Here is an 18,284-nt window from a genome sequence, read left to right on the forward strand (position 1 = left end):
CTTTAGAACTGGAAAGTCCTGCGCATAATAATGAATGACTAACTCTGCTTTTGCCAAAGCACTTTCCATGTCAGGGGTCAGCGCAGTGATTCAGGGGGGGCCTGATCCTTATCTAAGCTGCTGCTGCAAAATTAGAGCGCGCTGCAGCCTTATTAAAGAAATGTTTGTTCCCCCATCAATGAAATGAAAAGAGAGCGCTTCAATGCAGTTTTGCAAATCACAGCAATAAACTGCTCGAGTTAACTGCTTTATTACAAATATTTAATTATTCCTCTATGTTAAAGATCCTGCATTTGTAAAGACAAAATTAATAGCATAGTCAATAACCTACTTGGATTTGCATGTGTCTGAGAGGGTACTTTATCAAATGAACTGACACTAGTAGCCTTCATGTTGAAAAAAATAAAAAAATAAAAAAAAAAAACAACTTAATTCACTCATCTGCAGAAACTACTTCAGCTCCAGGAACATGAACACTAAAAACAAGATGGGATTTTTCCTAAAAGAAATATTTAAATATTTCTTAATATTTAGACACAAACCTCCCTATTCTCAATAGATAATGCATGAACAGAATTTATATACATAATAAAGTTGGTCATACTATGCACAGTATTGCAGTAATTATCAGACTGATAAAGAAGTCATTTTTCTATTAAAGTTTTAGCTGCTAAACTCTTAATGGCTGAATTTAACTTATGCTGACCAAAATCTGTTAACGCAAGCCACTTCTCTTTAAAACATTTAAAGCAATGTGGAAGGCTCTTTTTTAATATACAGTGGTGATTTAAATAATTAATTACAAGTCAGGTAACACTAAGAAAAAATGAATGAAAAAAATTATTCACTGAAAAGAGAAAGGCCAAATTCAAATCTGATTTGTGTTTTAGACTCGCTACGGCAAAACAAGAAAAAAAAATGTAAAGAAAGTTATACCTGATCTGAGTTAAATTTCAAATTGAATGTAACCAGAGAGAATATTAGGATTGAAAAGCAGAATACTAATCTCTAAAATTAGAAAATTGATCAACTGGGATATGCATCAGAGAGATTCATCAAAGCCTTGCACCAGCCTATCTCCATTTACTGTTTAGATACAGCTAATCTACATCATTAAATTGACCATTCAGTAACCGAAAATCTGCCATGTAGGTCCCGACTTTTCATAGAGGCTTTTAAATATGTATTCGGTAACTACAAAGTACTGAATATATTTTCAGTCTTTTTATACTAAGATTTACAACTAATGACCTTAAGCAATGTCATGCATGTAAAACAAAATTATGAGACCACCCTGGTTTGAGCAGAATTAAGGTATAGAATCATACTTCATTCTCATTCAAATTTAGCAGGCTAGAACAAAAAAAAAAAATCCATAGTAATATAGCTAAACCTATTTCATAGTTTTACTTTGTAAAACATGCCTCTTCACTTGTATTTTGCTATTACAGGCTCAATATAAGTAGACAATTATCTAAGCTTAATGCCAAGAATGATAATGCATTGAGCACATGCAAAATCCTTGTGCAACATCAACTGCAGCCCGCAGGGATAAAACACTTCTCCCTCGCTCCTCGGGGCACCGAGGGGGTTGGAAAATTTGGCTGCCCACGCCGACATTTAGCGAAATGGTGGGTTTTAGCCCCATTCCGAGCCCGGCGCAAGCGAAGGCCGGCGCGAGGATGACTCCGCTGGCAATCTGCCTCCCCGGCCCCACGCGCTCGGCGGGCTACTTTCTGTCCCACCACTTCCCATGAAAGGAGGCCTTTTACTCCCCGGCGGTGGCTGGCACAGTGCCCCTTTCATGGCCCAAACTAACCGTCATCTTGGATGTAACAAATTAGTACATTCTCAGAATAATAATAAGTACGGACATGAAAACACCATTGTCTTTACTTGGAAATGAAGTAACTACATTTGAGCTGGGTGACTTTTTCAGTTCGGCGCCGCAGGCAAAAATAAATCTTATAAAAAAAGAATGGACAATTACGGGAGGGATGAGGCACGGGCTTTTTGCTGCGGGTTCAGAAGTGAAAGAGCTGCTTCTCCAACTGCCTGGAGAATATACTGTAAAATAAAATTTGGAATATCAGACAATCGGTTCCTTTGAATAAGAACTGCTGGAGGGTTTTGCTACTTGATCGACAGCTGATCGAGATTTTTTTTTTGCCTGCAAAGTACAGAAATGCTTAAATAAAGCTCTATTAACATTACAAGGAAATATTTTACAAAATACATTGAAAACTTTAAATACAGAGTAACGAAAGAGCTAGACTCAAGCTAAGAAGTATGATTGTGTATTTCCCAACTGTAAAACACAAACCTAGTTAATGTGAAATATATCTTTAACTACAAACAAATATTTCTAAAATGTTGCTCACTTGCCTTTTTATCTGGGCACTGTGATTTTAATAAAAATACATAATTTCCTCAAGATGTGCACATTTCAGTGCACATCAGATCTTTTAAAAACAGTATCACAGAACGCATTTGATAATGCCATTTTAAACTGCTGAGAAAAGTAAATTCAGGCCATTGTTCCCAGCACTCGAGCACAGACGTCCTGGGCCAAGTTCTCTGAGAAGTGCAGATAATTAAAACTTTCCTGTATCACAGGCCAATACAGGAACCGCTTTCTTGCCAAACTATGATATGGAACATTAACAGGGATTTGAATAACAAGTGCAGCCCTTACTCTGTAACTCCTCAGCAGCAGATAAGACTAAATTAGTGTGAAGTGTTGACAAGTATGAAAGATTGAAACAAATATTTCTTGTAAATACGCTAAATATATTTCCACTTTATGCCACGTTCAGTCTGTGAAGCAAGAAATCCAATATATATCATGTATATTTAAAAAAATACTGAGTTTGAAGCAGTTTAAATAATTCAAGGTATTTTATGTAAAAATGTAACAATTTTACTAAACTTTCTGGTTCAAATGAGTCCAAGAATATCTCATTATAAATGGAGACAGTCCTGAAAAAGCAATCAAGCATGACTAAAAAGATCACTCTTTTACACAAAAAAATAGCCTTCTTATTTTACCCTTTGTTGGAAAGACATTTGGCCAGCCACAGGGGAAATACATAATCTACTTTTATATTCAAATAATATATTTCAAAATTCTATGCATACAAGGACCTTAAAACAATTCTGGGTGGAATATATAAGACATGGGTTTATGTGATCCTAATAACTGAATTGCTGACATGGGCTGACAATTACTTGGGGGGGTTTATTTGTTTGTTTCTGTTCCTCTAAAGCATGTGTACAAGTATTTTGCCTGTTAGTTATTCCTAACGTGACTTTGAAGGAAAATACCAATGGAAAGACATTGCAATAAAATATGTAGGGAGATCCTGGCTAGAAAAATTAGAAGTATTACATATGAGGAGTATGCACCTTCTCAGGGGGATGTTGATTATTACCGCTACCTTAATTCTGAAGTTTAATTATGATCAAAAGGAACATTCCACCACAAAAAGTGCAGCACTTTATTTAAAATATACAAACCTCACCGTTAGCGAGCGTATTCTTTTATTTCTTTATGTCGTCACATATGAAAAGTGCAGCATTTTATTTAAAATATACAAACCTCACCATTAGCGAGCGTATTCTTTTATTTCTTTATGTTCATATAAGATATTCAACTAAAGAGTATTGATGGTGATTTGCTTTCAGAAACTGAAGGACTAATGAATCGGTATCTTTATTTTTAAGGATACTAATATGTCAGCGGTTCTGGAGGAAAATTGCTTTTCAAGGCAACACTGCCAGGGTAAGAGTCAGGGAGGAGAGATGCAATTGATGTTTTTCACTTTACTTTAAACAAGACGACGGTTATTCAGTTTCTCAATACACAGGATTATGAAGATCAGAGTGCTATACACCCCAGAAGAGGAAAAGCTTAGAGCAATTATAGTTCCCTTCTAAGCGCTGCAGCACTCACTGTTGGTTTGCAACAAATAAGCAGTCGACACACATCCCTCTTGCTTCAGAACTGCCTCAGCCTCCTGCTCCTAAAACTCACAAATAGAAAAAAAGGAGCAGGGAATTCAATTAATATAACAGCACTATTTGCGGCCCTGGGAAGAGCTGAAGTTTTCTTGTGTGAGCTGGGTGTGATCCCCTCCTCTGCCTTTCCCCAGCACTAGGGAAGGTACAACGGGAGGGCAAAGAAAGGGAAATGCCAGGGACTTGCACGTTCACAGCCTCCTCCGGGCCCTCCCAGCCTCTACAGCAGAGCAGGAGGAAGAGCTGCACTAACTCCACTTTTCACCACAAAGAACCCAATTCAGTGAAAAAAAAATAATCTCATGCCGTTTATGGCAACCGCACACTTCACAAAATACAATTATAAATCACAGAATCTTCTAGGTTGGAAGGGACCTTAAAGATCATCTTGTCCAACCGTCAACCTAACTGACAAAAATAGACACCCACCCAACAGACAAGAAGCATCACCATCACTAAACCAGACCTCCCAGCACTACATCAACCTGTCTTTTGAACACCTCCAGGGTTGATTTGTTCATTCACAGGAAAGAGCCTCCACAAGCGCCCTGGCCCTCGTTGGGTCTGAGGAGCCTCAGCCAAAGACCAACAAGGAAGGAACTTGGGTCAACTTCAGCTCTTGGGCTTGTTTCCTTCACAAATGTTTCAACTTTAAAAAACCAAGAACTGCGTGATGAACATCTTACCTCTTATCCTGCTGCAGAGTTGGACGTAAAAACTGTTACTAAGGTTTAAACAGCTGAGCTGAAGTCGCACATGGCAGCACTGGATTTACAGGTCAGCATGAGGAGAAGTTGATTGAAAATGGTTCTTCTACATTTTGCAATTAAGTAGTACTTTTAAAACAGCAGCTACTGGTTTAGGAAGACAACAGCTTTGTATGGATCATATGTATACACATAAAGTGCCATATTTACTGTTTGTTCTTTCTCTACTCGTGTACCCGACAAGCACAAAAAATGTCTCCCAAATACTCCTAAAAAGCAAAGTGACAGAGCTGTACGTCCCCAGCAGTTAATAGCACAGGCAGCTAATTAATTATGTACTTATGTGTGCAACCAGCTATTCATGCAAATTATACAAGCAGTTGAGCGCACACTTGGTGCACGCAAATGCTTAATTGCCCGATGCACTAAAAGTCTTACCCAAAGTAAAAAAAAAAGTCATATCTAACAATTACTTTGAGCTTATATATCCTCGGGACCTATAGATGCGATTCCACCTCTCGGGGGTGAATGCTGTGCCCACAGGCCATACGCACAACAAGCAAACTTTGGTATTATTCCACATCAACAACATACAAGAAACAAGTTTTTATAGAAAACCTAGCAAAACCTAGAAAAACTGGTTTTGATTATAATAAAAGGAAAACTATTCCGACATTTTAAGTCGTTGGTTTTGATTATAATCAAAGGAAAACTATTCCGACATTTTAAGTCGTAAGTACCATTTGAAGATGCAAAAAGATGCAAGGGAAAAGAAAATTAAAATTTATTTCTCCCATTATGTAACACAGAGGCTCTTTGCCGCCCTTTCACTCGTACGTTAGAAGTGCAATAAAACGGTTCTGGATGAAACCCTGCATAATTTTGCTCTGATTATGCCATCAACTTTTCAAAGGGTTAAGGGGAAAAGCTGTTTGTTGTGCCCCCTCCTGGCTGTGGCCCCATCGCAGCCCAGAACCAGGGGCACGGGTGGCTCAAACCATCCCCTGCCCTCTCTTTGTTGAGCATCACTATTTTAAACACACTCACAATAACGTGAAACCAAATTATTTTCAGGCCAAATATTAAGATCTTCAAGGTTTCAAAAGGAATGTATTAAGATAAAGATAACTGGAACTTTTCATTGAAAGATCTACAGAAGTTTGAAGATTTTCAAAGGAGGCTGTTTTCTCTTGAATCATGTTAATAGTTACATTCAATGCCAGAATCACGTTAATAGTTAGATTCAAGCCAGATACATTGTTAAGCCTGTCCTAACTCTACCTCATGCCTACAAAAGAAAAGAAAAAAGCTTCCTTTATTATTGATAAAGCCAGGGTTTGGAAGCACGATCTGAGGTGGACATCTAAGCATCCCTAGAGAGCAGTGTAATTCTAATATCACAGGTAATTTGGGGGGCAATGGCTTAAGGCCAATTAGAATTACATTGTAGTTTTTTGTAATGATTGTAGGCTTGATATTTGAGATGTGATAGTTGCACATGAATATGTCAACTTCACACTCAGAGCTTGTGTTTCGATCCTTATCTTTTAAATAGAGGAGGTAAATCTGAATCAAAGACAGGATATTTTATGACCACTTTGAGCATTAATATCTTATCTCTTATCATATACATAACAAGAACTTAAAAATTCCCCAGAAAGTCAGAAACAAGATAAGTCTTTCCTTACTACAGGGAAGTGAATACTCAGTATCCAGAACCTGAGACAGAAGAAACCTGCAGGATTCAGGAAAAGATGGGTGTGTGAAGTAAAATCCCAAAAGGCTATGAAAAGGAAGGAAATCTATGTACATCTTCATATGGAATTTAGGAATTAGTCTTATTTTTTCCCCAAGATCCACAAAAGAAAATCTAATTCCACCTGTGTTATCCAAAGGAACCAAGTTCAACCTAGTGTGTTTGATCCAACTTATTTAATTTGCAACTCTAACTATAATTTTATTCTGAGATTTTTCCTAGTGCCAAGGTCTAGATCTAAAGGTTGAGAAATTTTGCTGTTTGGTTTTAGCAATAATGAATATGTGCATTCCTTCAAATTTGCCATCAGATGTAACTGCTGCAACATCTGAGGACCTTGTCTGCATGGGTTTTATTAGAAAGTGTTTAATTTTGAACCTTTCTGATGACCAAAATTTGTCTTCCCCTCACCCCAAAAAGTGCCAGGGCAACAAGTACCAGCCCCCCATTAGGAGTAGGAGGAAAAACCCCAATCTTTCCACACCAAAAGAGAGTCTGCCTCAGTTCCAGCATAAAGTGTCTAGAACTGCAGCCCTATGAACAAAGCATCATGAGACAGGAAAAGTTTGAGATATTTGCTGCAAAGTTTAGATCCGAGAACCTTATTTCCATTCTAGATTAAAATATACATCAGGCAACTGAAGACAGATATTAGAGAGATAACGCCCAGAAAAACTATTAAATAATTTTTCCCTTAGTTGAGATATTTGCAAAGTTTGGATCCGAGAACTTTACTTCCATTCTAGATTAAAATATGCATCAGGCAACTGAAGATAGATATTAGAGAGATAACCTCCAGAAAAACTATTAAATAATTTTTCCCTTATTATTGTTATTTTTCTTTTAATATCAGTAAAGCTGGACAGAACTGAAATAGAGATGACACTTACACCTCTAACCTCGCCCACTGTGTCTGTACAGACAGGTCCTGGCCTCCATGCCTGGTTCCAGCAGACTCAGGAGCTTTTGATTTACAAGTGACTTTGCCCAGTCCCCAGGAAATTCTTCTTTCTCCGACCCTGAAGGCATCACTGGGTGCTGCGTGCTCCTCCCTCCACCTCATAGCCCTTGTACGAGCTGCAGGATTCCAGTTCTACACTGGTCTCCTTTGCTTTCCCCTCCTGCAAACCTTGGGGTCTCCTCATTGAGAGTAGGAGGAGCTCACAAGGGAAAGCACTGCCCATCATTCCTTCCATGGGACTCGCCTCACCCCATCCCCTGAAGGTGTATCACAAGTTTCACTCATTGTCACCTTCATACTTCATTCAACAGAAAAAGTGATCCACCAAAAAAACCCCAACAAACCAACTACTGAATGTTTTGATTTCATATTTTTCAACATATTTGGATTTTCCACATTAAGAACATTTTCTCTTTTTTTAAAAGCAGTATAGTTTACATTTAATTCTGAAAAAGCATTAAATATCCCAGCCGATGTACAACTTTTGTAATCACTAAGTGAACAATAACTTATTTGCTCTGCACTATTCCAAACCACAGCTCCAATTGATTGAGGTATGGGGAAAGAACGAAATTGTCATTGAGAGTAGGAGGAGCTCACAAGGGAAAGCACTGCCCATCATTCCTTCCATGGGACTCGCCTCACCCCATCCCCTGAAGGTGTATCACAAGTTTCACTCATTGTCACCTTCATACTTCATTCAACAGAAAAAGTGATCCACCAAAAAAACCCCAACAAACCAACTACTGAATGTTTTGATTTCATATTTTTCAACATATTTGGATTTTCCACATTAAGAACATTTTCTCTTTTTTTAAAAGCAGTATAGTTTACATTTAATTCTGAAAAAGCATTAAATATCCCAGCCGATGTACAACTTTTGTAATCACTAAGTGAACAATAACTTATTTGCTCTGCACTATTCCAAACCACAGCTCCAATTGATTGAGGTATGGGGAAAGAACGAAATTGTAAATACAAACACAAAATTTACAAAAGTACTGTTTTTTTCCGTCAATCTACTTAGTTGAGGATGGAATTCTAAACTGAAATCACACACTTCCTCATCGGAAAGCCATTCCCCTCCCAAGCATTTCAGTGAAAGTTTGGCACTAAAAAGAAGTTAAAAGCAATAGACTTTATGGGGGCAGGTGATGACCTGTGTTAAAGGAGTCTTAAAAAAAGAAAGAGTTTCAGAAAGAGCAAAGAGCAGCACTTTCTCTTCATTTAACGCCTAAGGGGACAGCATTGATTCCTGACAGAAAAGGGAGGAAACAGTCTGGATTCACTGAGTCACCCAACCCTGCCCATCACTGGTCTTTGTGGAAGACAAAGAAGCTGGTTTTGAGACCCCATTTCTGGCAATGGCTGAGAGCAGTTTGGCTGCTCCCTTCCTGGTCCCCCACGTTCAGAGCAACCTCGTGCTCAGATCCACGGTCCTAACACAAAATCCACCAAGTACAACTCAAACGTCGCCGCTTATTTCAGTGGGTGCTTGAGCAAATCTAACACCTGTAACAGCAAGGCATCAGAAGGAAGACCACAATCTTTTCCTCTACTTAATTCTCTTTATGAAATAACGCAAAGAAGTTGAATGTAACGCCGCTGCTGCCAACTTTATGTTGTCTGTTAATTCCCCTCTCAAATTTCAGAAAATCACTCTCTAACCCCGAGCGTCGTGTAGGGTTGCAGAAGGTCTAAGCATCTGCACATCATCTCGCGTGTCCCTCCAGGTAAAATCAATTTGCAATTGGATTCACCTTTTTTCTTTTACAGTAGGCTGTTTGGATATTTTCCGCATTCTTCCTAACTGATAAACATAAAGCCAAAATGCCCTCAAAAATAGCATCTGCTCCTACGTACTGAGACAATGTTTAATGTGTTTCCACTCCAGAGCAGAAAAGAATTGATTTTCAAAAACCTTATTTGTGCTAATGAGTGGTCAGTGAGACTTCAGGCCAATGCAGAACTATTTGCAAAACGTATTTACAAGAAGAAATGGTTTTGGTTATTTCTGCCCAGAATTTCTCCAGTGTTAATATATTATCAGCTTTTGGCTAAGGACATTGCTGAAAAAATGATAGATAGCAACTAACTTTTTTTATTTTTTAGGATAAACACACACAGAGCAGCTTAACCATCTACTCCTCCACTAGGTGGATGTGGAATCACATTTCCAATAAAAACCTAAGAAAATGTTCGTAGCACTTTTCTGGGTTTGTAACTGCACGTAACATTGCAATAAATTGACCTGGAGCATGAATTTTGTTTTTAAAAAAAATCCCAAACAAACTCACTTTGTGGTGCCTGTGCTGACTCATCCAGATGACTTGGCATATTCTCCAAATCAGCTTCATACCTTTCCAAAAATAAACAAAACAAAAAATTAATGGACTGGCTTCTAGTCAGTGTCTGGTGATACACACTGCCTCCTCGCCAAAACAACTTGGACTTGTTTCATGTCTTTCTCAGAAAGATCTCAAAGCAACAGATTATAATTACATTTACACCTCTTCCTTCCTAAGAAGCGGAGAAATTGGAGCAGCAGATGCTCAGCAACCTTGGGGAAAAAAAATCTCTTTGCAGGTTACTTACAGAACGCGGGGATAAAAACAAAGTTTGACCCTCTCTTTCCTTTTCTAACACTGCAGCTACAGAGCCTTCTGCTGAAGGAAGAAGGAATGTTCACATTTCTCACAAATTTAGGATTTCCTCACATATTAGTGTTAGTTGGGAAAATCTTATTTCTTAACCCTTACATTATGGATAATTAATTCTTCTTTTCCTCCTCCCTAATTTTCCATCAGCAACACCCATTTAGTAACAGATAATTCTGTGCCTTTCTTCTTTTGACTACCATTGCAACACTGAAGAGAATGAATGAGGGGAGGAGTGAAGCAGAAAGAGTGGGGAATGAAAAGGGAGGGTTTGTATGGGGGGAGAAAGAGATGAAGAACAAGCAGAGGTCAAAGCAAAGAAGAAAGAAAACAGGAGAAAAATAAAAGAATAAGAAAGGACGAGAAGCAGAGAGAGGCTTACATACTTCTGGGAGACTTCAAAATGTTCTGGAGAGGGGACTCGTACGTCCCTTAATCTTTCTGTTTGTCCATCCCACCACCCATCCTTCACAGCACCCATCTCCAGGAGGCCAAGGGAGCTTTAGGATGGGAATATTTTGCTCTATGCAACTCCTCCGTGGAGAGTTTCAGTCCCAGATATGGCCTGAGCCACCCTTCTCTGCTAGAAGTGACTACAGGTACTCTGCAAAGATTTCATTTATTATTTTTTTTCACCAAATGAGGTAAAGGCCTCAGCCAAAAAAAAAAAAGATCGTCTTACTGACATAAACTACTAAGAAATTAGAGGAAAAAAGGGATGGACAAGAATCAAGGGCTAAAACATTTCTGTTCTTGGGATTGTCACTCCCCAACTGAAGCACTAGGGAAAATATTTCAAGAGCGTCACACAATCTTCAGCCTTATTCATGCAAATTGACAAAAATCCCATCCAGTCAACAGCTCTACATCAGTTTATTCTAATTAAAAAAATCCAATCTTTAGTGCCTGGTTTGATGGCTGTTGGCCATCTCGTAAAGTTGAACACCTCTGAAAATCAGGCAGTGAGTACCTCGTAGCAGACGTGCAAGATCAATGGACATTAAAAAAAACGCTCTGTTATTCAACGCTGATAGAGGTACCACTGCTTGGTACAATCAAGGATCGTACATTTGTCTAACAAAAAATTCACTCTGGACAGAGGGTATTTCTATAATACTGCATTGATCATTTTCTCCTGGTCCTAAAGGGGCAAATACAAGTAGGGGCTTTAGAACTCATCTTCAAAGAGGTTCAAAAACCTGTGTTACTGCCATATATTTTGGTTTGTACGTGCTCTGCACTGCTCTCGTTGCCCCATCTGTAAAAGACTGCTGTATAAGTTGAAGGTTATTTAGGATGGAACCTGATGTGTCCAAAATCAAAGTCCCAAGCCCCTGAAGAATTTCTGCACTGCTCTCGTTGCCCATCTGTAAAAGACTGTCATATAAGTTGAAGGCTATTTAGGATGGAACCTGGTGTGTCCAAAATCAAAGTCCCAAGCCCCTGAAGAATAGTGCAGGCTCCCAGGAGGAGATGGTGAGCAGTACTCATACTGATCAGTGACCTCTCTATGCATATCATTCTGTTTTAAAATGGAAATATAAAAGCCCTCATATTTAGATGGACCACTGTTTCTGTTCCAAGTTCAGAACTTAATGTTTTGGGGTAATGTACAGGTCCCACGATCTATAAACATGTAAATTAACATGTTTATATAAACTACACTAAAAACAAGCTCCTTTACAGCCGTCAAGTTTTGTGTTGTTCAATGTAGGGTATCCCTTGCCAGCAAAAAACAGTCTATCCTTGAACTACCAAGGAAATTCAGGCCACGTAGCATGATCCCAGCCCATTTTCCTTGTGATGCCTGAACAGTCCAACCTTTTGTTTTAACATCTTTAGTCAAATTGCTGTTTTCTCTGCTGGGAACCAGCAGCAATCTCCTCCCCCTCTGTGGCCAGGAGGAATAAATACAGGTTTAAAGTCCTGCTTCAGCACATGAGGTACCATTAAGCTGGACAACTCTCTACCCGAAGAACTCAACAAACACACAATGAATACTTTGCATATCTGAGCTTCTAATGTTTCCTTCAGAGTGTACTGTAAACCAAATAACAAAACCACAAAATAAATACAATGGAACTAAAGGAATGTCTATTTTTTTAGTTTCCGAAACTCTTCGGAGCCCAAATTTCTGCTTGAACAATCAAAAGACTTACTTTTAAAAGCAAGTCAACAAATAGCTTTCTTTTACTGTTTCAGATACAAAGTTATCTGTAAAAAAAATAAATAAAATCACAGCACTTAAAAAATAAAAGTCATACTTGCAGTTTTTTTTTTTTTTCTTGGAAAAGGGGAATTAAACTATTAAAGGACACCTTGTTAAGTAATTATATAGCAACATCACTGTGCAATTAAATAGCCATCAGTCCCTGCAGCTGAGAAATTTCAGGTAATTATTCAAAGATAATTTAATAGGAGAATTACTGTATTCAAGAAAGCATTAGCTAGTAATCTACCTCAATTAAAGCAGCCAATTAATTTCAGCACCTTGATAATAGTTGCCTTTTGCAAAACTATCCTCCCCTGTACACACACACAGATCCTGTATTTCAAAATAATAACACAAAAAGTGAATTTGGCGCATTTTAGCTTCCATAAACAACAATTCCCTCCCAGAGAATTTGGGATGCTTTTGTTGTACATTATATTATCAGTATGTATTACTTTTACTGGTTTTGTTCAACTTCACTTTTACCGTGGCTACCCATGTACCCATATGTTTTTGAGCTGAGTTAGAACAATGCGAGGTATGGATGAAATCAGTATAAAAGGAATAAACATTTATCTGTTCAGACCTAAACAGAACACAAAAAGCCGCATAATCACTGAAAAAGTGTCTCTTTGTGACGATAGGTCTTCAGGGAAGGGTGGGACTCCCAGGGTATTGCCTGGTTGTGCCACCGTAGGTACAGGGAGACACAAGTCATTAATCACACCTGGTGGCAAACGCTGCTCATTGGAACCAATTTTGTGGGGAAACAAAAAACTGGATGTGCCCCACAGCAGTTACTCACACAGCAAAATATCTTCCCAAGGTCAGTACACACTGGAAGGTCTTTGCTACAACGGGGAATATCAATGACTTCTACATCTTGCAACTTCATCCTCTTGAGTTTGGGCTCCTTCAACTGAGGTAGCAACAAAAATACCGGGCACGAAGAGGATAATTTTCAGAAAGACACAAAATGCAATTTGGCATCCAGCACTTTCACAGAACCAGTGGCTGCTGAGGTCCTAGATTTCTCACGCTTATTTAAAAATCAAAACGGGTAACAATCAGGAAATAGTTCCTTTTTAAAAAAAATATCCTGTCATGCAGATGTTCACTGATTTAATTACCATTTTCTGCCTCAACCAGAGCTGTATTATGTTTTCTTTCATTTCCTATTTAATTTGTCTTTAAATAGAAAATAAATGATGGTGGTAAATAAAAGAACATCTATGTGATTCAGTTCATATATTCCTCGTATATACTGGGGGTTCTCTTCCCTCCCCCTTCGACCACGGCGCTGTGTTGATGGTAGACTGAATAAGCATCCTTTTATCTAAGCCTTGAAAATATGCATAAACAAACACAAAACCCAATCCCAGCAAGACTGAATCCTGATTCATTTCAGAAAAATACAGAACTGTAGAGATGTTCAGTGAATTTATCCGCTCTCTTTCACAGGACGGAACAAAACACAGATGTAAAAACCTCCAACCTCCAGATGTGGAAAAATCCTAATATCTCTGAGCTATTGATTGCTAATAAAATCTGTGATAAACATATACAGTAGTGCTTTTGCTCAAATCAGGCTGCGTTGTAATTTAAGCTGTTACTTGTTAAATAGCTGAAAGTCAGATAAAATCTTTTAGACTGAGGTCCCGAGTCTTTGTTTTGTTTCAGTTTTTACGTCAACAGGTTCCTGATATTTCCCTTCTTGACTCTCCGGTCGTGAAGGAGTTTCCATTTAATTCAAGCGTACTCAGCACTACCCGGTCCATTAACCCTGTCCCAGAATTTGGAGAGTTCGTCAAGATTTCCACTGTGCAAGTATTTTTAGCTCATCATAAACCCCAATATTTTTCTATGAAATAAGCATTACAAAAACATTACCTGAGCCACTTCAAACAGTACCAAAATTTCTTCAAACTCATTAGAGATTCAAATGTGTCTAATAAATCCCTCAACTTAATAATCAGATTGCAGCTTTTTATTACCTCTGAGTATCCTTTTTTGTTTAAGGCAATAGAGAAAGAAAAACCAACACCACAAACAGATCCATTCTATATCTCTGTCTCGAAATCTGTGTATCACTCTCCATGCCAACATTCAACAAGGTACTTCAGCACATATCTGCCTTAAATCACATCGATTAAAATGGGATTAATCATCTCTCTAAAGCCAGGCTCATCCTTAAGTATCCTGCCTTATAAGAAAATAAAGATAGGCATTTCACTGACCAGTGGTTTTCTCACCTCCTCATCTAGCCCCAGAGAGAAGACACGTATTAGACGGCATTGGCGCAGGCTCTTAAGCCTTTGCAGGTGGTTGTGATCCCTGTGATGGAAAAAAAAATATCTCATTTTTCTTCACTGTTGTGAAGAGGGATGAGAAAGAATATAGCACCGCAGAGATTAGGTAAGAGCCCTAAAAGGCTCCCGGTGCAGCCTGTGGCAGCGAGGAGCTGAACAGAGGGGATTTGGGGACTCCTGCTCCCCTTTTCCTCTTTCTGATACAACATACAATGATACTTCATACCAAGCTGAACAAATAAACACAAAAACTACTATATATTGATAGGATTAGAATCGGAACTTATCAGGAAGCTGCATTGTAAGTTATACAACCAAAATAGGTAATTGACAATATTTACCATTGAGAGTTACAATTCTCCTGGCATGCATAGTCAAATTATATGGGTATTAATCCCCCAATCACAAGTTTACTCTCTGAACAACATAATCCAAGTGATTAGAGAAAGTAGAGATTCATCCAAAATAACCACAAGATACCTAAAGGATTTAATTTGCTCCATCACAGTGCCACTTGCTGTTCTAATTATCATTTCATCTGGAGTCACCTGTAATTTTCTTCTAGTGCCAAAAAAAATTGTACATTTTGTTTTCTTAACATTTAGTAGGAGTCTGCTATTAATCAGTCATTTTTCAACATGTAGAAAATTGTTCTAGGGATTTAGTACACATTTTATTAATGGACCATCCATAGCAGCATTATCTGCATAAAACAGTAATTGATTAATAAAATATTAAATAATTTTACTGTTAATAGGGGCCCCCTGAGAAGCTTCATCATCGTCAGTCAACAGGCCAGATTCACGGACTCAATTAAGCACTCTGATAAATTGGGATCACTGAGATTCTTCGTTAGGACTGTACATCATTTTACTCCCTGTTTTGCGTCGGGGAAGAGGGAAAGCTCAGCTGAACCACACGGAGGCTGAGCTTTGGGACTGTTTGCATCAAGCAAATCTGGTTCAGCGAGGATTTCCCACCTGGCATCTGCTCTCTGCCACTGCCCTCAGAACACCAGCAAAACCACACCTCCACCTTCGTATGGCGGGAAGCAAAGGGGAGAATTTTAATCAAATTAAGAAAACCAGTAACACCAAGCATCACCAAGCAGAAAACAACCCTTCTCTGAGTTACAAGCTCAAAGGTTGAGACGCGTCCTCTAAAGCATCCCACCTTCTTAGATTTGAGACACTCATAGGCTGCTCGCAATTAGAGCTGCACACAAAAAAGTGATAGTTAATGAGTAAACGAGCTACTATAAACACTATCACCCTTACTGAAAAAGTTTAAATTCGCTCTCAAACACTTTACAAACTATGATTTGAAGAGCTAAATACGTTTATGATTTGGAAACAGCCTTCTCTAATATCTAAATGAAGAAAAAAAAACATAACCAAAAGAATAATAGTCCGTACAGACAAGTACTGCCTTAAACCGTAAATCTTTGTCACCCATATGTGGTCATGAAACCTTTCAGCCTTGTATCCCCCCCTTTAAAAAAATATCTAAACTCTTTTTGCAGAAACTAAGATTGTTACGTTTAAAGGTGAGGAGAGAAGGATTATTTTAGGTAAAATGTGGTTTGCTACACAGAAATAGGGAAATTGCAAATAGGGAAAAGAAGTTGAGTTTAAATTTCCCGCTGAGGCAGCCCAGTATCACCCGACTCTAACTGGGAGACGGTTCCCTGCTAACTCCACAGAAGGGAATGCCATCTAATTCAGTACCGAAACCTAAATTCTACAGGGGGAAAATTCACATTTTTAAAGATCTTACCTGAATCCCAATTCATGTCGCAACATTGGGGGGGTTTTATTGCAATAGCAGTTGTGAATCTAAGCACCACTGAACACAAACCACACACCTCTGCCTCCGTGCTCTCCGGCACGTTAAAAGGGGTAGCATAAACACTCCCATTATAGGAAACAAATTTGTGTATATTAATGTTATTTTTGCGTTTTTATGCTATTGTTGTTATTGTCACTATGAGACGTTAGTCATACAATAAGAAAATCAAATCCACTACATTCCATCACCACAGAATTGTGAGTAAAATTCAACTTAAAACAATAACACCAGGAAAAAGAATTGCCTCTTGTGATTAGTTGATAATCATCTTAATCTGCTATCAAATAAATAATATCTTATGGTGAAACAGAAATGGGACATGATCCATTTTATAAGGTATTGTCTCTGTGGATCTTGGAATGCTGGTTTTAAGAAACACCGAACAGAAAGGAACAACAGAAAATGCCTTGCCAAGTTATCAACAACACTTACATTAAAAAAGCCCTATAAAATCTAATCCTGACATCAGTAGGTTACAACTTTGCATGTCCCCAGGGCACTAAAATAATACTCTTTAGAACAGCAGGTGTACTGTTTTAGACTTCAGCTTTCTAGTCTAACAAGGCCTTTTAAATTTTTTTTTTTTTTTCTAGGAATTAAGGATGCTAATCACAATCTCCAAATGTGCATTGCTGGGTTGTAAAAATATTAGACCCCAAACTGACATGGCAGCAATGTATTATGCTGCTATGAAGGAGTCCTAAATAGGAGGAAAACTCAAGATTCCAGGCTTGCCATCACAAAGGTCAACATAATTGGCCACATACAGCAAAATCAAGCCCCACGGCTTCCCCTCGCCCAGCCGACTGCCAAGGAAACCCTGTCTTCCCACTGGGATAAATGAAGTCTAAAGGAGGAGGAGCAGGAGGTTTGGGAATTTGAGATGTAAAAATGTAAGGAACCCTAAAGATGCCATCAAAATGCATCCTTAAAGATCTCTTGTGATGACTTAATACTATTTAGTCTTAATATTTTTTTTTTAAATGTATCCTTAAAGATCTCTTGTGATGACAATGCTATTTAGTCTTAATTTTTTTTAAGGTATGAATTATTCCACATGTTTGATGAGATGATATTTTTCAGTATCGATGCCTGAATTTTAATGCCTTAATGAGTAAAATGTTTAATATTGTTACTATGCTTTTCAGTAAATGCTTTACTTATTTTCCTCTTTAAATATGTATTCTCCATATTAAATGTACGGGGATCAAATGTATGGAAATAATCCTTATCCACTTATCAGACACCCGTGCAGATTTGGGGTAGCTGGTGGAGGGTGCAGCATGTGCTGTGCCTAACTTCTTCCACACGTAAGAAAGATCTTATCACACCTGGATCTCAGCTTAAAAACAGGCCTGTTAACTTTAAGATCCCATCCTTACTCAGGGTCTTCAGAGGAGAAATCAGCTTTATTTTGATTAAGAGGTTATTTGTGGCAACCACATAATACTGTCACCTGTAACGCCAAGAAAATGGACCTCACGATCCAACAAATTGCTTACAATTCTGTACTGATTAAGTTCTTACTTATTCTTTCCCGTGTAACTAGCTATAAGCATCAGTAAAAACAAGGTTTTAAGCTCCTCACCATATCTAGATGTATTAAAAAAAAAAATAAAAAAATCAAGCCAAGACCCCTGAAAAGCAGAAAGAAAAACACAGTATAAAATGCCTTTCCTATCAGACCAATTCCAGCAAAATCCAAATTTCACTTAATATATTTTCTAGTGTATTCTGGGCGGCAGGGGTGAGGTGTGGAGAAGGCAGCAAGAGGGAGAGGAAGTAAAATTCTGTAAACTGAGAAAAGAAAAAATGAA

At 38.3% G+C, this 18,284-nt stretch overlaps 1 protein-coding gene across 1 annotated transcript in view; it reads right to left on the bottom strand.

Annotated features, from left to right (window-relative positions):
- LOC106886733 overlaps positions 1 to 18,284 on the bottom strand; it is a 343,658-nt gene that overhangs the window by 172,181 nt on the left and 153,193 nt on the right. The window contains exon 3 of the mRNA XM_014939918.1: positions 9,739 to 9,800. Coding sequence (XP_014795404.1) covers positions 9,739 to 9,798 — 60 coding nt within the window. The 5' untranslated portion in view covers positions 9,799 to 9,800. The remainder of the gene's footprint in view (positions 1 to 9,738; positions 9,801 to 18,284) is intronic.

The sequence above is a fragment of the Calidris pugnax genome, unplaced genomic scaffold (genome assembly GCF_001431845.1).
Source record: "Calidris pugnax isolate Ruff unplaced genomic scaffold, ASM143184v1 scaffold94, whole genome shotgun sequence".
Classification (NCBI taxonomy): domain Eukaryota; kingdom Metazoa; phylum Chordata; class Aves; order Charadriiformes; family Scolopacidae; genus Calidris; species Calidris pugnax.